Source organism: Setaria viridis, chromosome 5, assembly GCF_005286985.2.
Source record: "Setaria viridis chromosome 5, Setaria_viridis_v4.0, whole genome shotgun sequence".
NCBI classification, from domain to species: Eukaryota; Viridiplantae; Streptophyta; class Magnoliopsida; order Poales; family Poaceae; genus Setaria; species Setaria viridis.
In genome coordinates, this window is record NC_048267.2 from 44552301 (window position 1) to 44569159 (window position 16859).

Consider the following 16859-nt stretch of genomic DNA (forward strand, 5'->3'; position numbering starts at 1 on the left):
ACCGTTTCAGCGTGTGGTCAGGAACATGAACGAGGGGTCCCACAAATATCCCAATCCTAAAATCAAAATTCCCAAACAAGGGATAAGGATAGCAGGTCTGATAACTCTCTGTCCCAATCCCTATCCCAATCCTACCTCCGCATGACCCATCTCATTTCCTTTTCCCATTCCAACCTAACTTCCAAACGTCACCTCAAGACGTGCAAATCCGGTTTTCCACTCTAAAGACGCAATTCCGCTCTCAAGAAATATGTGCAAATCCGATTTGGAAAATGATCATTCAACACTAACATAAACTCCATAACAATTATTACACTAGAATGAACTGCATAACAAAATTCATAAAATAAAACGACGTACAAATTCTGATGACCAAACAGGTAACAGTCAAGTTGCTGACACAGTCCACAAATCTCATGGATTCAAGTTCAAGCTGTCTCCGCATTCCAGTTGACTTCGATGTTTCCAGTTGACTGATTAACTCAAAATACCCAACAGGTGGTGACTCCCTCAAACCTGTAAATATGCGACCTCTGCTTCAACATCACAAGTCCCTTGTGGTCTGTGGTTGGCTTCAGCACCAATCCAGTAAACACAACGAACCTCTCGATTACAGGTATGCAGACTTGATTGTTCTCAACGTTGACTACCCTTTCAAAAAACTTGGCAACGCAGAACTTGTTAGAGCCCAGATAGACAAGGTGTGACTTGAGAGGATCCCAACAACACGGCGGGTTCAGATCTTCCCAAACCATGTCCAGCGTTGGTGCACCCTGCGCAGGAGCAGTGATATCCGATGAAGAGCAGAGTAGGTTGTCTTGAGATGAGAAGCCAAGCCACACACCGTGTTCCGGGAAGAAGTCAGCACGGTCACGGAAGGGCAGCTCCCAGTCACCAGCCTTCCTCCACGAGCAGCTTGATGTGTCAAAGGAGTAGGTGCCAATGCCCGGTGTGGATATCAAGATGTTGGAGCCACCGGCAACCGTGTAAGCCCCAATAATAAATCTTCCTTTATAGCCAGTCTCAAGCACGAAAGGTAGTGGCTGAAGGCAGTGCCAGGTGCTGTTTGGCTTGAACAAAACATCATTTGGAAGATCAACAATCAGTGCCTCGAAGCTGCGTTGGTTGCTTGGAACTGGCTCTCTGTCCATAACATAGAGGGCATCACCGACGGCAAGGGAGACGGGATCGCAGCACTTATACTCATTAGGAGAGGCGATCTCATGCATGGTACGGCGCTCGACGTCATACATGTAGGAAACTCCGTCGAAGTCAACGGCAGCCAAATAGCTCTTCTTCCGGCCATGACCAAAGAAGCCGAAGAATTCCAGCCTTCCTCTGTCCTGTGAAGGGGTGAACGAAAGGTGAGGGCGAGGAAGCGGAGTTTCCTCAATTGTAAGAGCCTCATTCACTCGATTCACTTGATTTCTTGCGAAGAACAAATTTGATGCGTTTATACGGCGCAGAGGATACGTTCCGTTCAAATCGTCCACCAGAAGATACAAGTACCGCCTCCACCTGTTCATCTTCGACAAGTGGATATTCAAATCTCTTCTATGCCGCCTGTAGAATTGATACATAGAATCACTGAATATGAATATGAAAGCGTCTTATCCAGGTCGATTCTAAACAATAACTTTTGCCACCAACGCGCTGCACAGTACATACATAAAAATAGGGCAACCCCGATGGGTGGGGTGCGGTGGAGGTGGGACAGGCGGCGCCGTCCGCCAGGGTCGGCAGCGGGGAGCAGAGCACAGAGGTGGTGACGGGCAGCCGGCGGCTAGGTTAGGAGAGGAATCTAGGGTTTTACCACGTGGTCCATTAAATATTGCGGTCAATCTTGACCGTGCGCCGAGCAGAAAATGGGCTGGGCCGCGTTGCTCTCCAGCGGCTGCTGATCAGAGCAGGCCGATCAGCTAAATCAGCCCATCATCGGACCCTTAGGTCAAGTCCAATAATGAATGATGACGCTCGGTTTTATTCAGTATGCTTATCTACTATTAAAAAAACCCCTTCTCACATCGGAGCCACCTTACCCCTCACACTGAACCTGCCTATCATGTGTTTGTGGGAGAGGATAGGATGGAGATCTATAAAATCTATACTATAAAAATCGAAAACAATTGAAAACCTTTCTTATCCGGATGAGGACCACCTTACCCTCACACTGAACCCGCCTTTCATGTATTTGGGGAAGAGAATAGGGTGAAGACCTATAGAAACTGCAAGATAGAAAATGTTTCCGCCAAAAATGTTATCTTTTTCTCACCGAACACCGTCCTACTCGCTGTTGTACCGACCGTGCCTAAGGGGGTGTTTGCCTAAGGGGGTGTTTGGCAGGGAGGGGTTAAATTTTAGCCCCTGTCACATCGGATGTTTGGACACTAATTAGAAGTATTAAATATAGTCTAATTACAAAACTAATTGCACAACCCCTAGGCTAAATCGCGAGACGAATCTATTAAGCCTAATTAGTCCATGATTTGACAATGTGGTGCTACAGTAACCATTCGCTAATGATGGATTAATTAGGCTTAATAGATTCGTCTCGCGATTTAGCCTAGGGGTTCTGCTATTAGTTTTGTAATTAGCTCATATTTAATCCTCCTAATTAGCATCCGAACGTGTGATGTGATAGGGCTGTTTAGCCCCTCACGTCCAAACGCCCCCTAAATTTCTCCCCCGAACTGCGGGCCGCCGCTCCCTACTGCCAGACCTCCCCGCGGCATTCCTCTCCCACCCGGTTTATGATGTCTCAGTGGTAGTGCCTACTCTTCAGAATCAAAAGGTCACAAGTTTGACCCCTGCTCTTGACACTCTTGCCTTTTTATTTTTCTCCCTTTTTATCAGACTTACTTGTGGGACCCTGCTAGATTTTATAACGAATTGGAACACTTTATTTCCGAACTCATGCTTGCATGGGAGATCCCCTCTTGGTTTATGATGTTTTTGCGGACCTTATTTTTCAACAAATGCTTACATATGGGACCCTGGTTGGTTTATGATATTTTTTGCGGAGCTTATATCATCATGAAACCACCATGTAACTGGGAGTGACGATTTCTTTTGTCTACAGTGGCAACTTTTATGACGTTCTGTAACTTTGTCACTAAATTTGCTCAGATGTGAAACTTTATGACGATTTCAGTCAGAAATGTCATAGATTTATGACGATAACAAATGTACCATAAAAGTTTTGTCACTAGTCGGCATATTTCTTGTAGTGAACATGGTCGCACCAATAGACCCGGGTTCGATTTTCCTCGCGGGAGCGGATTTACGGGGCTAGTTTGTTTTAAAAAAAATCCCCTCATCGGCATAGCCGGGGTTCGGGGTTTTTTTTAAGACCCCGAGAAGGTTACTTCTTCTTAATGAAAAACCATGAGCTCTTCGCTCCATCAGGTCTAGTTTTTTTTCGACCTGGTACACTTAAACAGTGCACACAACATGGTCAAGCATCTCCTGTGCTCCTGCATAGCATTTGTTTGCTCGAAAGGGATTTTCCTATATGAGTGGAAATAGGCTGAGTCAATGTAGTAGATCGAGTATTTTATTTTGAAAAAAAGATATATGAAGTCCCCACATACATATAAAATCTTGTGCTTATATATATGAATAAGGAGAACCGGTGGTGGTAGGTAGATCTCGAGATAAGTTTGTATAAGTTCATAAACGGAGGGTTTTTTTAACCATAAACATATTATCGATTCATTATCCTTTACTGTACAAGTTTGTCGATTGGAAACGTTTGCAAGCTAACGAACAAACTGCTGAGGGCGCTCCGAATAATCTATGCTGCACCGGCATGCATTATAGAAGGTATCCGGCTCGCTAACTGTGTCCCGAGGTATTTGAAAATTTGTCTCTTATAGCGGTATTCTATCCGTTTATAGCAGTATTCTATCCGTATATGAATTGTTTTCGAAACGGAACATGTACATGTAGACCCTGCTTCCACGTGTCGTCCATCACAGGGAAATACTCTTCACGTTTTGATAATTGGATGTCGAAAATTGATGCAAAATATTTTTTTCCAATAAAATACCCAGTACATTTCTTGTGACCCGGCCTATTCTAAGACACTACTCGTTCGGCCCACGGCCCTCCTTCCGGCCCCACCTTAAAACCTAGCCGCCGCAACCACCTCTCCCGTAGCCGCCTCCCGGCACCCGGCGTCCGCACCCGGTCGCCAGCCTCCGAGCAGACCCCCGTCAACCTCGGCGACGCCACTTCAGTTCGTTTCTCCGGCGTCGCCACTTCGGGTCCCGTCCACTCTCCGGCGTCGCCTCCTCCAGATCTGTTGTCTCCCCTCCACATCTCCAAATCCACGCCGGCGTCGAGAACAAAGACACTCGTGGGTGCCTTATCTCTATCTATCTATAACGTGCAAGGCTTAGGTGATAAAATTGGTATTTGTTAAAAAACAACCTGGATGCAACACTCATATATTCAGATTCGGTGATTCTATGTATCCATTGCACAGGCTTTTTGCAGAGATTTGAGTCTCCACCGGTAGAAGATGAACAAGTGGCGGCGTTACTTGTATCTCGTGGTGGACAATGTGAACGGAACCTACCCTCTGCGCCGTATAGACGCATCAACTTTGTTCTACCCAAGAGATGATGGATTCAAAAGACCTCCTAGATTGCAGGAAACTCCGTTGCCTCACCCCCACCTCCATTTCACCCCTTCACGTACCAAGGACGGCAAGGGGGCCCTGGAATTCTTCGGTTTTTTTGGCCGTGGTCAGAAGAAGAGCCTTTTGGCCGCTGTCGACTACAAGGGATTTTCCCTGACCTACGATGCCGAGGACCGCACCATCCATGGCATCGTCTCGCCTAATGAGCCAAAGCACCGCAACCCTGTCTCCCTCGCTGTTGGTGAAGCTCTCTATGTCATGGACAGGGAGCCGGTCCCAGGTAGCTGCTGTGGCTTTGAGGCCCTCACATTTGACATGCCGAAGGAAGTGATGGGCAAGTTGGGCTGGGACTGGTACTGGCACTGCCTCAAGGCACCACCTTTCGTGCTTGAGCCTGGCTACAACAACACAAGCATCCAGGGTTACACGGTGGTTGGTGGCTTCAACATCTGGATATCCACAAGGGGCATTGGCACCTACTCATTTGACACAGATAATGGCTCGTGGAGTAAGGCTGGCGACTGGGAGCTGCCCTTCCATGGTCGTGCTGACTTCTTCCCAGAGCATGGCATATGGCTTGGCTTCTCATCTCAGGGGAATCTGCTCTACTCGTCAGACCTCGGAGTCTCTATGCAGTGTAAACCGGAGTTGGACATGATTTGGAAAGATCTGAGCCCACTGGAGGAGTGGATTCCTCTCAAGTCACACCTTGTGCATCTGGGGTCTGACAAGTTCTGCGTCGCCAGGATGTTTGAAAGAGTAGATATGACTATTCGTGGCAGCATACCTCATGTTGAGAGGTTTGCCATCTTCACTGGGTTGGTGCTGCAACCTAGCAGGGATGGCAAGGAGCCTGAGATGGTGAATCACATTTCTCGAATATACAGGTTTCATGGAATCACCACCTGTTGGGTTTTCTGAGTTGAATCAGTCAAACTGGAAGCATGGAGCCCCCAAATAGTGCAAATTGCTAGCTTCTGACCTGTGACAACACCAATGAGGATGACACCAATCTGCAGAGATGGCTGCTGCTACCAATTCTTGCCAACAAGGATGGCTGACGCCAAATAGCACTTGTTGCTTGGTTTATTCTGATTCCATCGCTTTTGTAATTTGCACTGTCTTACATCTATGCACTTAATATTGGTGAATTGTGTGTTCTGTGCTAGTTTCTGCAGTCAGTTATTTCGTTTCTTGTATTTAATTTAATTTTTGTTGGTCATTTAGTTGCTGATCATTCATGCCTTCAAAGTTAATTCCTTCTGTTATACGGAGTACTATAGTAATCTGAATATCTGATTGTTAGTAGCATAAAACAATCGATGTAAGATCAGACACTTCAGCTGAATTCTAGTGTTCTTGGTAACAATCAAATGTTTATTATCTCTCTCTTGCACACGCACACAGAGAGATGAGACGAGGTGGATCTCTGTCCTGTCTTCTGTGTTCTCAACTTGTGCCTGTGGTGCTCTACTGTTTTCACGTAATTCACCACTAAACAAATGCGTGCATGGTAGAGGTGACCTGGACTAAAGTTAAAGACCGGAATATTTGCAAAGATTTACAGAGTCCTTTTGTTCCAAGCCCTGTCAACGAGGTAGGCGATCGTCCACTAATACCAGGACCTGAAATTTTCAGTGAGTCTTCACCGGTTGCACGGCTGCGCCTTGTTCAAGTCGCAGTCTGCAGGTGACTGCCATATTGCCATGGACCGGGGGACGCTGTAGCCGTTCAAGATCTGTATGACACGCGGTCCGCCATGATTGGCTGCTCTCGCATGTTGTGGACTGAATGGAAGTTTAGTCTTTCAGGAGTTCAGAGCATGCCCGGTTTCGTGATGGAAAAGATCATCGATGCGCCGCCCGCGCATCAGATCAGTTGATCGACGACTAGCCCAGGAAAATATCTTCTCGTTTGCCACATCAGCGAGATAGTACGCGCGTCCCAATCATCGGTCGCAAAATATTCCCCACTCGATCATGGCTCGTTTTTTTTACGACGAACAACACTCGACCCGTGCGTTTCTATAGGTATAAGCAGAAAAAATATAAAATTATATTGCCGAAAGGTCATAATCAGGCAAAAAAATAAAAAAAAAGAAGCAACACCGACGGGTTGGATTGAGACATAAACACGCGTCGAGCTCAACTCAACTCAAACAACTCAGGCCGGTCGGATTGGTATATCGACGCAAGCCGTACAACTCATCGCACGAGACAACTCAATCCGGTTGGATTGGGACATCAATACGGATCACAACAACAAACTCCGCCCGGTCGGATTGGGATAGCAAGCCTCCAAAGGTTGGGCAAAACAACACCCGACAACAGTAGCAATACCGAAGTCTTACCGCGGTACCCACCAACATTCTCGCTCATGTAGTCACCGAGGGTGTGTTTGGTTAGTTGTATCATTTGATTCATGTATCAAATGATTCAAAATAATAATGATCCTTTTGTTTGGTTGGGTGAATTGGACCAACTCATCCAGGATGAGGCCATCCCACTTAATACATTATTCTACTAATTAGAGTGAACCATATGGTACAAGCAAATTGATTGAACCACCCCATTCAGAATCATCCATGCATGCATCATGTGGTGCATGCAACCAAACACACTCCGAACTTCCAGGCGTGACCCTACGTCGACAGGGACCAGAAAAAGCAGACTGCACCGCACCGAGAAGGCCACCGCTATGCGGGACCCTCCGCTGTAGTGTCGCTGCACCATCACACGCCACCTAACAGAGTGATAACACCGAATCCGAACTTCTCGCAGGTTGCCTCGAAGTCGCCACCACGAAAACACAATACATGGGGGAGCTCACCTCATCCACCCTCGGACTCCACCTCGCTCTCGTCGCCTCGAAGAAACACCACACGCAGGGGCCTCGCCACGCCTGCCATAGTACTCCACATCACGGATCCGTTTCTTTTGTCACCGTCGGTATGGTGAGCAATGTTGCCCCGCGCTCCAAAATCTCCATCAAACGGCCAAGCCACCGCCACAGGTCGACTTCGCCTCGTTGCTTCGCCCGCGCACATAACGTCCACCACCATGTCAGCAAACCAAAGAAATCGCTTGCGCCGTCTTCTGACGATGTACCACACCGGAAAGCCCAACCAAGCTGAGTAACCCACCGCGGTCCGCTGCAAGCCTAGTCGTCCCATGATACCGTTGCCGCAAGCGCCGTCCTTCGATGTAGTCACATGCCGCACTGACCGTTGCCAAGCAACGCCAGCCGCCACGGTCCGCTGCAAGCAGCCAAACCCGACAACCATGTGTCAACCCATGGCCGCCACCATAGCTGCGAACGCCTCCATGTGGGCTCGACAACCCCCGTCCAGCTTGCCACGTGGTGGAATTGCCGCCACCGACTGCGGCCACCCATGACCAATGGACCAGCAATGCCAAAAATTGAGATAGATCTATAGAGACGACACCTCCAAGGAGGGCACGAAGCCAAAGGTGCCATCATCGCTCGTCTAGAATCTGGATAGGATTTTAAAAAATAACGTCCCAACAGGGAAAACGACACCCTAGGGCGCTGTCGTCATCTCCACTAGCAAAAGCGGCAGCGAGGGCTTTCACCCGATGCATCCAACCGCTCGTTGCACGCTCACGACTCGACACTCCCGGACCATAGCCACGGCTGCCCGTCCAGTGTGGCACCGCCGCCATAGCTTCACCTCCGCTGTGCTTGCCGACCAGCTGCGCTCGCCACCACTCGACCTCTTCTCGTCGCACGCGGCCATCACCACGCCGCCACATCTTCACGCGCGTCGCCCCGCACGTAGCCTCCCTCGCCTGTCCGCCGGCCGGAGGCCTCGTCGCGACTCGCCGGGCCGGCCTCCTCCCGGCCACACCACCGCGCCGCTCACCGCAGCGGCCTCGTCGTGCGGCATCTCCCAGTCAACGCACCTCGCGCCGCATCGGGCCGCCGCCGCGCTTCCCGCCGGCTGCCGCAGCCCGACCACCTCGCGCCGCATCAGCCCGCCGCCGTGCTTCATTCCCAGGTAGCTGCTGTGGCTTTGAGGCCCTCACATTTGACATGCCTAAGGAAGTGATGGGCAAGTTGGGCGGGGACTGGTACTGGCACTGCCTCAAGGCACCACCTTTCGTGCTTGAGCCTGGCTACAACAACACAAGCATCCAGGGTTACACGGTGGTTGGTGGCTTCAACATCTGGATATCCACAAGGGGCATTGGCACCTACTCATTTGACACAGATAATGGCTCGTGGAGTAAGGCTGGCGACTGGGAGCTGCCCTTCCATGGTCGTGCTGACTTCTTCCCAGAGCATGGCATATGGCTTGGCTTCTCATCTCAGGGGAATCTGCTCTACTCGTCAGACCTCGGAGTCTCTATGCAGTGTAAACCGGAGTTGGACATGATTTGGAAAGATCTGAGCCCACTGGAGGAGTGGATTCCTCTCAAGTCACACCTTGTGCATCTGGGGTCTGGCAAGTTCTGCGTCGCCAAGATGTTTGAAAGAGTAGATATGACTATTCGTGGCAGCATACCTCATGTTGAGAGGTTTGCCGTCTTTACTGGGTTGGTGCTGCAACCTAGCAGGGATGGCAAGGAGCCTGAGATGGTGAATCACATTTCTCGAATATACAGGTTTCATGGAATCACCACCTGTTGGGTTTTCTGAGTTGAATCAATCAAACTGGAAGCATGGAGCCCCCAAATAGAGCAAATTGCTAGCTTCTGACCTGTGACAACACCAATGAGGATGACGCCAATCTGCAGAGATGGCTGCTGCTACCAATTCTTGCCAACAAGGATGGCTGACGCCAAATAGCACTTGTTGCTTGGTTTATCCTGATTCCATCGCTTTTGTAATTTGCACTGTCTTACATGTATGCACTTAATATCGGTGAATTGTGTGGTCTGTGCTAGTTTGTGCAGTCAGTTATTTCGTTTCTCGTATTTAATTTAATTTTTGTTGGTCATTTAGTTGCTGATCATTCATGCCTTCAAAGTTATTTCCTTCTGTTATACTACAGTAATCTGAATATCTGATTGTTAGTAGCATATTCGTTTCAGTTACTGTTTAGTGCTGCTTATTCTACCTGGTTATAGATTGATTGTTTATTCATTTAATGAAATTCAGTGCTAAGAGTTGACCCGTAATCCTCGGTAAATTTGGATTATATAGACGTTTATTTTTAGCAATAGCTGTGCTTGCTGCAGTTTCAGCAATTCACATTTCGCACATTTCTTTCAATATGGTAGTTTTCAGTAGTGTTTCAGTTGGCATCTTTCTTGCCACTTGGCTACCTGCAACCCTTTCCCCTACTTTACATTTATCAATACCCCACTTCTCTACTAAGTGATAGTCTCTTTAGTACAAATTAATTATATCTCTTCTTTTTTCTTCTTCTTTTATTCCTTGTCTCTAATGTCTCTAATTTGCGCCTCTACCTATGGATGCTCTTAAGCGACGCGCAGCCTACTCTCTCGTTTTTCCAATCATTCTTTACCCCCTCGATCTTCTGATCCTTACTATCTCCTTTTCTACTTTTCTTCCCTCCTCCCTCGTACCCATTTATCTCCATTGTGCTCAAGTGCCCAACACCTTCCCCTTATAATTCTGCATAGGGTCAGCCCTTTTTCCATCCATTTTGAGTCAAAGCGTGTTCAACCGGTACACTAGTCAGTGCACAGAACATGGTTGAGCATCTCTCGTGCTCCTGCGTAACATTTGTTTGCTCGAAAGGGATTTCCTAGATGAGTGGAAATAGGCTTAGTCAATGCAGTAGACTGAGTATTTTGTTTTGGAAAAAAAACAGTATATATGAAGTCCCCACATACGTATAAAATCGCGTGCTATATGAATAAGGAGAATTGGTAGGTAGATCTTGAGATAAGTTTGTATAAGTTCATACGCTGAGAGTTTTTTTTGGAACAATAAACATATTATCGATTCATTGTCCTTTAGTGTACAAGTTTGCCAAGTGGAAATATCTGCAAGCTAAAAATATGCAGACGGCCTATCTATCTTGCAATGTGCGGATGATACGATCTTATTCATGATCAAAGCTCACCTTTATTCTCATATCTCGATTATTATGTCCCCAAAAGGCTCTTAAAGCTCCAAACACATAGCATAAGTTGCCAAATCTCTTGTACATAGAAGCAAAATACTCTGCCTTAGCACTCCTGCAGGTACACCATTTTTCTTCTTTTGAAATCGTCCACTGAATATAAGTTTCGTATGGCTATGTTTCACTTACAAATGGATGTCTGCAACATTAACGAAGAAGTGTGGTTCTCTGTTTGGACCCTCCATCACGCCTATGTCTAGTTTTGATTTTACTCCTGCAAAAAAGATCCATTAGTGATCTCAGATTTAGAGATTATAAATCCATCAAGTAAACAACCAGCATATTACATGACCCAACCCTTAGTTCCACAAATGTTAGAAAAAGATGGACAGGGGAATAGAGAAGTCGTATAATTTCTATGTTTGACTGATGCGAATTTTTGTCTCTCTTAATTTAAGAATACTGCAATAAGTAATACAAGACACATAATACTGAATCGCTATGTTCTGTTTACAGCATATTCATATATTTTAATAGGTAATAGGGGAAGAACTACAATTGTTCATCCATTAACATAAAAAGACTTAAATATCACTTCAAACACCATAAAGAAAGAAAGTAAGGAAGAAACCTCTCACAATCCGATCAATCGCGTCATGAGGATCATTCGTCCTGGATTAAAGAAAACAATAACACCAATTTAGTGAAAATAGAGGCTAACAAATAACCATGTCATGTGCAGATTAAGCAGGAAAGGAAACAAACATACCAGTCAAATGTCCTTGCAAAATCTGAGCCAGTTCCAAGTGGAATAAGCTATCAGTATTAGTGTATAAAACAAACAATTTAGAACATAATTATTGCTATAGTTTAAGTATCTAAAAGTTAAAAGGGCATGGCATATGGGCACTCACACCAAGTGTCGTTGAATGGTCAGGCCCTCGATCAAGAGCACGCACTGGACTTCCTTTCCAAAACAAGTCATTCACCAACTACATATTCAAAATAATATCCCCAACTCTATGAGCATATGCACTCCCAATTTCAATAGTTGGAAAATGTAAACTCGTTTTAGAGGTTGTACAAACAATATACACAATTCCAACTATATTTAGCATGGTTATACAAACAATCTACACACATGAATACCTCATGAAGCGTACCATCGCCGCCAACAGCGATCACTGCATCAGCCCCATCCTTTATAGCCTGCAGTAAGTACACTATTACTAGTGCTTAGAAGAAAGACAGTCGCCAAGTGGACCTCAGTATTTAACAAGGGGACACGCACACACCTCCCTTGTGACATCTATGGCGTGGGACGGGCCCGAAGTGAAGCACTCGCAAATCTGATCAACCAACACCAACAAACGAAAACATTCTGTGAGACTGAGACCGCCTAATCACCACCAGATCTGAGACCAAACGCGGGTTTCAGTCGGCAATTACAAATCCCTGAAAGCTATGGACGGCGGGCTTACGTTGCACTAGTCGGCGAGGCGGGTGCGGAGGTGTGGGAGCAGCTGCTTCCATTGGCGCCTGCACCCCGGAGTACGCGCAACGAGAACGGCGTTCAGTGCGCAAATTCGTTAGGGAACTGGCGGGGGCGGAGGGGGAGCGTACCGGAGGGGTTGACGACGAAAACGAAGGCGCCACGCCGGCGGTGGGAGGCGGCGACACGGTCGGAGGTGAGACCGCCGGCTCTGGGCTGGGAGTGGGAGTGCGAGGAGGCACGCGGGAGGATCAGCGAAGCCCTCGGTGTCGCCGGCGCGGCCATGGCGCCGCTTGCCGCTTATCCCCCGCCTTGGCTTTAGAGAAGGAAACACACTGCCGTGTGACGTGAAAGGCGCCGCCGGCTGCCCAAGTACGCCGTGTGAAGGATGAAGCCGACTTCCTTAATCACGTGTCCCCTGTGGTTCAATTCTGGCCTGCTGATTCGTGTGCAGTCACCACTCACCAGTCAGTTGTCTATTCAGATGATCATCAGTCCGGCACGCCTCATCAGTTTTTCGGTGTTTTCGTAACGAAAATTTCTCGCACGAATTCGAATTGCAGCAATGCATTGGCCTAGGAGATAGACTTTCTGAACTTGAATGGCAGATTAGTTTTCTTTTGATGCGTTTTACAGTTCATTCTCTGAATGTAGAGGGGTGGCAGATTGATGTGCATGGCCAGGCAACAAGACGCTAATGCGACGTGCAAAACAATTTGCAAGCAAAGAAGTACCATGCATAGCACAATCACGTCCAGTTTATATTTCCACGGTTTGTAGACTAAGGCCCAGCAAGAACAGCTAGAGATACATCAAATGTACTGCTAAGTGCGAACATATAGATTAGCAGCACTGCACCTAATAACAAAATTTTGCAAAATTCAACCTCCGCATCTGCGAAAGGGTTTGATTCCTTAACTATACTACAGAGCTCAATGTGCTCCCTACTTCTGTTACAAATCTCAAGCAACAACAAATCCGAGCACCGGACACCTCAACCCTGCACTGCTGCCCCAAGACTCCGTTATCTGCTTCACTTTCAAGACACAAGATGTACTTTCTTGCCATCCACGTTGAATTTCCTGCTCCCTTGAAGCTGAAGAACACAATGAGACGGAACAGAAATCAACATTGAGCAGCAAAATAACCATTCCTCAATCGAAAAAGAACAATGTTGCATCTAAAGTTACTGACAGCTTATGATACATGAGCAAATAATCATAGCAGCTAATGACTAAATAGTAAATACTGTTTAGAGAAACAGACAGCAAGAGTTGGCTCCTTTCCATTTTTTGGCAGGATAGATATCCAATGCAACTGATCATGTGCAGATATGTATATGAGCATACCTTCTTCAGAAACAACATAGCTTCACGTCTACAAGAGAAGCTGGAGAATACAGCATTTGAACGTTCTTCGACGGCTACCTTAAGATCCTTCAATTTCATTGACTGAGATGCATGGGGCCTGGAAAGAACAATAGTCAGTAGCAATCATATACCAGAGCACAGCACATTAAGTACTCACATAGAAGACAGACTGTACCTCACGAAGTATTCTTTTGCAAAGTTTCTTGACCTTGGTTTTGGATTTAACATCCGCATGCAATACTTTATCTGTACTCTTCTGTGTGTCAATCGATTCAACAGTAGTGGCAGGTTGTTCCTCATTGTCATCTTCTTCAATTTCTGAATATTCATCATCGGACTGGGCTGGACTATCTTCATCACTATCACCAAATGAAGTTTTGTTTCCCTTCCAACGATGGCCAGCAATTTTCATTGGCAGGCCCTTTATGCCAAGACCCTGCTTGCCTGAAGTAGCTTTATCCTGCAGCAAATCACAGACCATGCATATATTAAGAATTCAGGTACATTTAATTGTTTTAAAGAACATGTCTGTTATGTAATCACGCACACAATTATCAATGTAATAAATCAACATCTAGGTTTGTTCATCAAGTGAAAATGGCATAATGTAATCTATGCGGAGTGAAATGAATTGATAATTTTGCTTAAGAGGTAGTTGAAAGACTGTAAAATCACATCTTGAGTGCACTCAGCATTCACATCACATCTCCAAATTTGAAAACTAAAATAGCAAGATCTCTGTTTAACATCACTATAATCTGTGTACAGCACATCATACCAATCAACCTGAACAAGATTGTACAGATTTTCTTGATCTTCCTCCGCAAATGTCTGGCGGACATTAGAAGGATCTTTTCGTGAAGATCTTTTTTTACGAGATGTTGCTCCAAGAAACCCTCCTGACACAAATCCAAATTTGTGCCCCCACCAGTTTACATCTTCAGCTTGGGATACTGCACAAGCAAAGAGTTGACAAAGCAAGTTACTAAAACCTCTATGAAATTTAGCACACAATGAAGAAAAGGTACAAATGTAAGAGCACAACAAGCATGCATTTCTTCAGCAGCGCTAGATGTAGATACAGTACCTATTTTTTCTAATAAGCATGAGACTACAGCATAGCAAACAAAACATAAAATCGTAGTAATATCTATTACATGCTAAGTGGACAATCTAAAATTCCCAGGTAATTTTTGGTAGCAGGAAAGGGTGGGCCTGACTACTGTACTTGTACTTCTGGTTTAAAAGAACAAAAAAAATTGCATAATAAACCTGATTTAATTTCAAGAACTCAGATTTCAATAGCTAATGTGCGTGCCATGGCATATTTAGAGCATTGTTTGTTTAGCTCCTAGAATGTAGTTCTAGCATCGTACTAAAAGTAAGGCACCTCAGATCAATAAGGAAATAACAGGCCAGAAGCTTGTGCAACATAGTTAAGCCAGGGGAAAAAACAGCTGGTGAAATTGAAAAGCACAAACTGCTTAGTGCTGACCTGCATCTGGGCAGATGATAGGATCAGGTTCATCCAAGCATGTAGATTCAACTTTCTGATCCATTTGGCAATTATCTTCGTTTTTGCGTACCTGTGCCAAGACAGGTTGCTTTAGAGATCCAAACAAGGCAAATTATTTAATAATCTCTTCTTGAGAATTGTAGCTTAAGTTTCAAATGCTCGCAGGAGAATCCAGCGGAGTAGCGCATGTAGGCCCCCGCCGCATGCACGCCGCGCGCCCACACACAGACGACGCATATCGTGCGTCCACGAAGATTTCCTCCGCCCATCGGCGAACTCCATGGTCCGCCATCAGATTTCCCTCCGCCGATCGGCCATGGCTCGCTCGCAGGAAACCCGGCCAGATTGTTGTGGTGATCTACTTGTATCTCTAGCGCCCTGCACCATGGCTGCCTGGTGTACGAACCCAGTCGATGTCATCGCATGGATCAGTTCGTTCGTTCGAAATTGAAGCTCTCGGCGTGCAAAGCACTGTTGCCATGTGGTACACTGTGCAGGAGGTCAGGTGGATCGAACGCAGGTGTGCGAGACTAGTGTGGTGAGTGGTGACCCATCACAACACAAATGATTTTGCTCGCATGCGATGGACGAGGGCCATGATCTGATCCGATCCGTGGTGTTCATAATTCTTCCCGAGTCCCTTTCGTCCACATGCATGCTTTAAGACACGTACGGTCTCGGCTTAACAAAGAGTAGTTAAAGGAGAGATTGCATGCGTGCGCGCCGGACTGTTTATCATGTTGTCATTTGACAGGATAGATCGATCGAGGAGGGTGATGGAGATGGCGTCGCGGACGGCCGTGTCGGCATTGCCGTGGCACCACTCCATGCTCGACGTGGATGCGCGCGCCGGGCTCGCCGGCGCGACCCTGGGCCTCGGTGCCGAGAACCGCCGGAGAGCCCTGACCTTGCGGTAAAGCGGCATCAGGAACCGGAGGTACTGCACCAGTATCTTCCACGACGACGACCGGCCGCGCCTGCCTGCGGCGAAGAGCGGCGGCGGCCCGATGGAGGCGTTCTTGCCGCCGGCGACGCCGCTCCTGCCGCTGGAACACGAGCTCAGCGAGGCCGGCGTTCTCTGGGCCGAGCGGTACAGCGGCGACGAGGGCGACGACCGCGGCGCGCTGGGCAGGTCGGCGACGCGGTCCCCGTGATGTTCTCGGGCACCGGAGTGGCGGCAGACGGGCTCGCTGGGCAGGAGGCGGCCGTCGCGGATGATCTGGCTGGCGCTGACCAGCACCGGGGACGGCGGGTCACTGCTCACGCTGCCGCCCCCGGGCAAGCCGAACTCGAAGTCGCTCTCCGGCGGCGGCGCCGTGGTGGTCCACCGCATGGAGAAGAGCTCGGCGGGGTCCATGTCGATGAAGGACCTGGAGCTGCCGAAGGAATAGCCGAGGTCGGCGTCGGCGAACGGCGGCATCGCCTGCGCGCTGCGCTTGAGCCAGCCGCGGGAGAAGCTGTCGCCGAGGTGCTGCAGCGAGGCGACCTCCATGAGCGCGGCCGGGCGTCGTGCGCGAGTTACCAGAGCACGCGGTGATGGGGGTGAGCGATGCGTGCGCAATCAATCGGACGGAGGGCCAAATTGTTTCCTGCGTTTTCTTTTGTTTTCCCCGTTGCGGGCGGGGCTCTCAGCTTTCCTCCCCTTTCTCACTTCCGCCATCTCTCCTCTTTTCCCCCCTCGCCAATTTTATCTCGCGCGCGCGCAAAAGAAAAGGGTGGCGTACTTTGGACGGACACGCACCAGCGCGGCCGTGGGAGCAGGGCGGACCCACTGTTGTGCCCGG

At 47.7% G+C, this 16859-nt stretch overlaps 3 protein-coding genes and 1 pseudogene across 3 annotated transcripts; 1 reads left to right on the forward strand and 3 right to left on the reverse strand.

The window, feature by feature from the left end:
- Positions 1–4076: 4076 nt before the first annotated feature.
- On the forward strand, positions 4077–5810 carry LOC117855815 (uncharacterized). Its single transcript, XM_034738201.2, has 2 exons — positions 4077–4357; positions 4487–5810. The coding sequence occupies exon 2, from the start codon at positions 4523–4525 to the stop codon at positions 5561–5563; it is 1041 nt and encodes a 346-aa protein (XP_034594092.1). The 5' UTR covers positions 4077–4357; positions 4487–4522; the 3' UTR covers positions 5564–5810.
- A 4774-nt stretch (positions 5811–10584) lies between these two features.
- Positions 10585–12582, reverse strand: LOC117856581 (sphingoid long-chain bases kinase 2, mitochondrial-like; annotated as a pseudogene).
- Positions 12583–13228: 646 nt separating this feature from the next.
- LOC140222924 (G-patch domain-containing protein 1-like) lies at positions 13229–15147 on the reverse strand. The gene is made up of 5 exons (XM_072294048.1): positions 15055–15147; positions 14346–14512; positions 13717–14019; positions 13539–13640; positions 13229–13285 (listed from the first exon to the last, which is right to left on the reverse strand). The coding sequence occupies exons 1-5, from the start codon at positions 15116–15118 to the stop codon at positions 13229–13231; spliced, it is 693 nt and encodes a 230-aa protein (XP_072150149.1). The 5' UTR covers positions 15119–15147.
- Positions 15148–15757: 610 nt separating this feature from the next.
- LOC140222925 (uncharacterized) lies at positions 15758–16567 on the reverse strand. The gene has a single exon (XM_072294049.1). The coding sequence runs from the start codon at positions 16565–16567 to the stop codon at positions 15758–15760; it is 810 nt and encodes a 269-aa protein (XP_072150150.1).
- Positions 16568–16859: the final 292 nt, after the last annotated feature.

What these genes read in the sequence shown, in the direction of transcription:
- LOC117855815 (XM_034738201.2), top strand. Translation starts at nt 4,523, where the DNA reads ATGAACAAGTGGCGGCGTTACTTGTATCTCGTGGTGGACAATGTGAAC.
- LOC140222924 (XM_072294048.1), bottom strand. Translation starts at nt 15,118, where the DNA reads ATGGATCAGAAAGTTGAATCTACATGCTTGGATGAACCTGATCCTATC. An exon ending in TATCATCTGCCCAGATGCAG is followed by an intron (nt 14,513 to 15,054) that starts GTCAGCACTAAG and finishes TTGCTTGTGCAG; the next exon opens with TATCCCAAGCTGAAGATGTA. An exon ending in ATCTGTACAATCTTGTTCAG is followed by an intron (nt 14,020 to 14,345) that starts GTTGATTGGTAT and finishes GATTTGCTGCAG; the next exon opens with GATAAAGCTACTTCAGGCAA.
- LOC140222925 (XM_072294049.1), bottom strand. Translation starts at nt 16,567, where the DNA reads ATGGAGGTCGCCTCGCTGCAGCACCTCGGCGACAGCTTCTCCCGCGGC.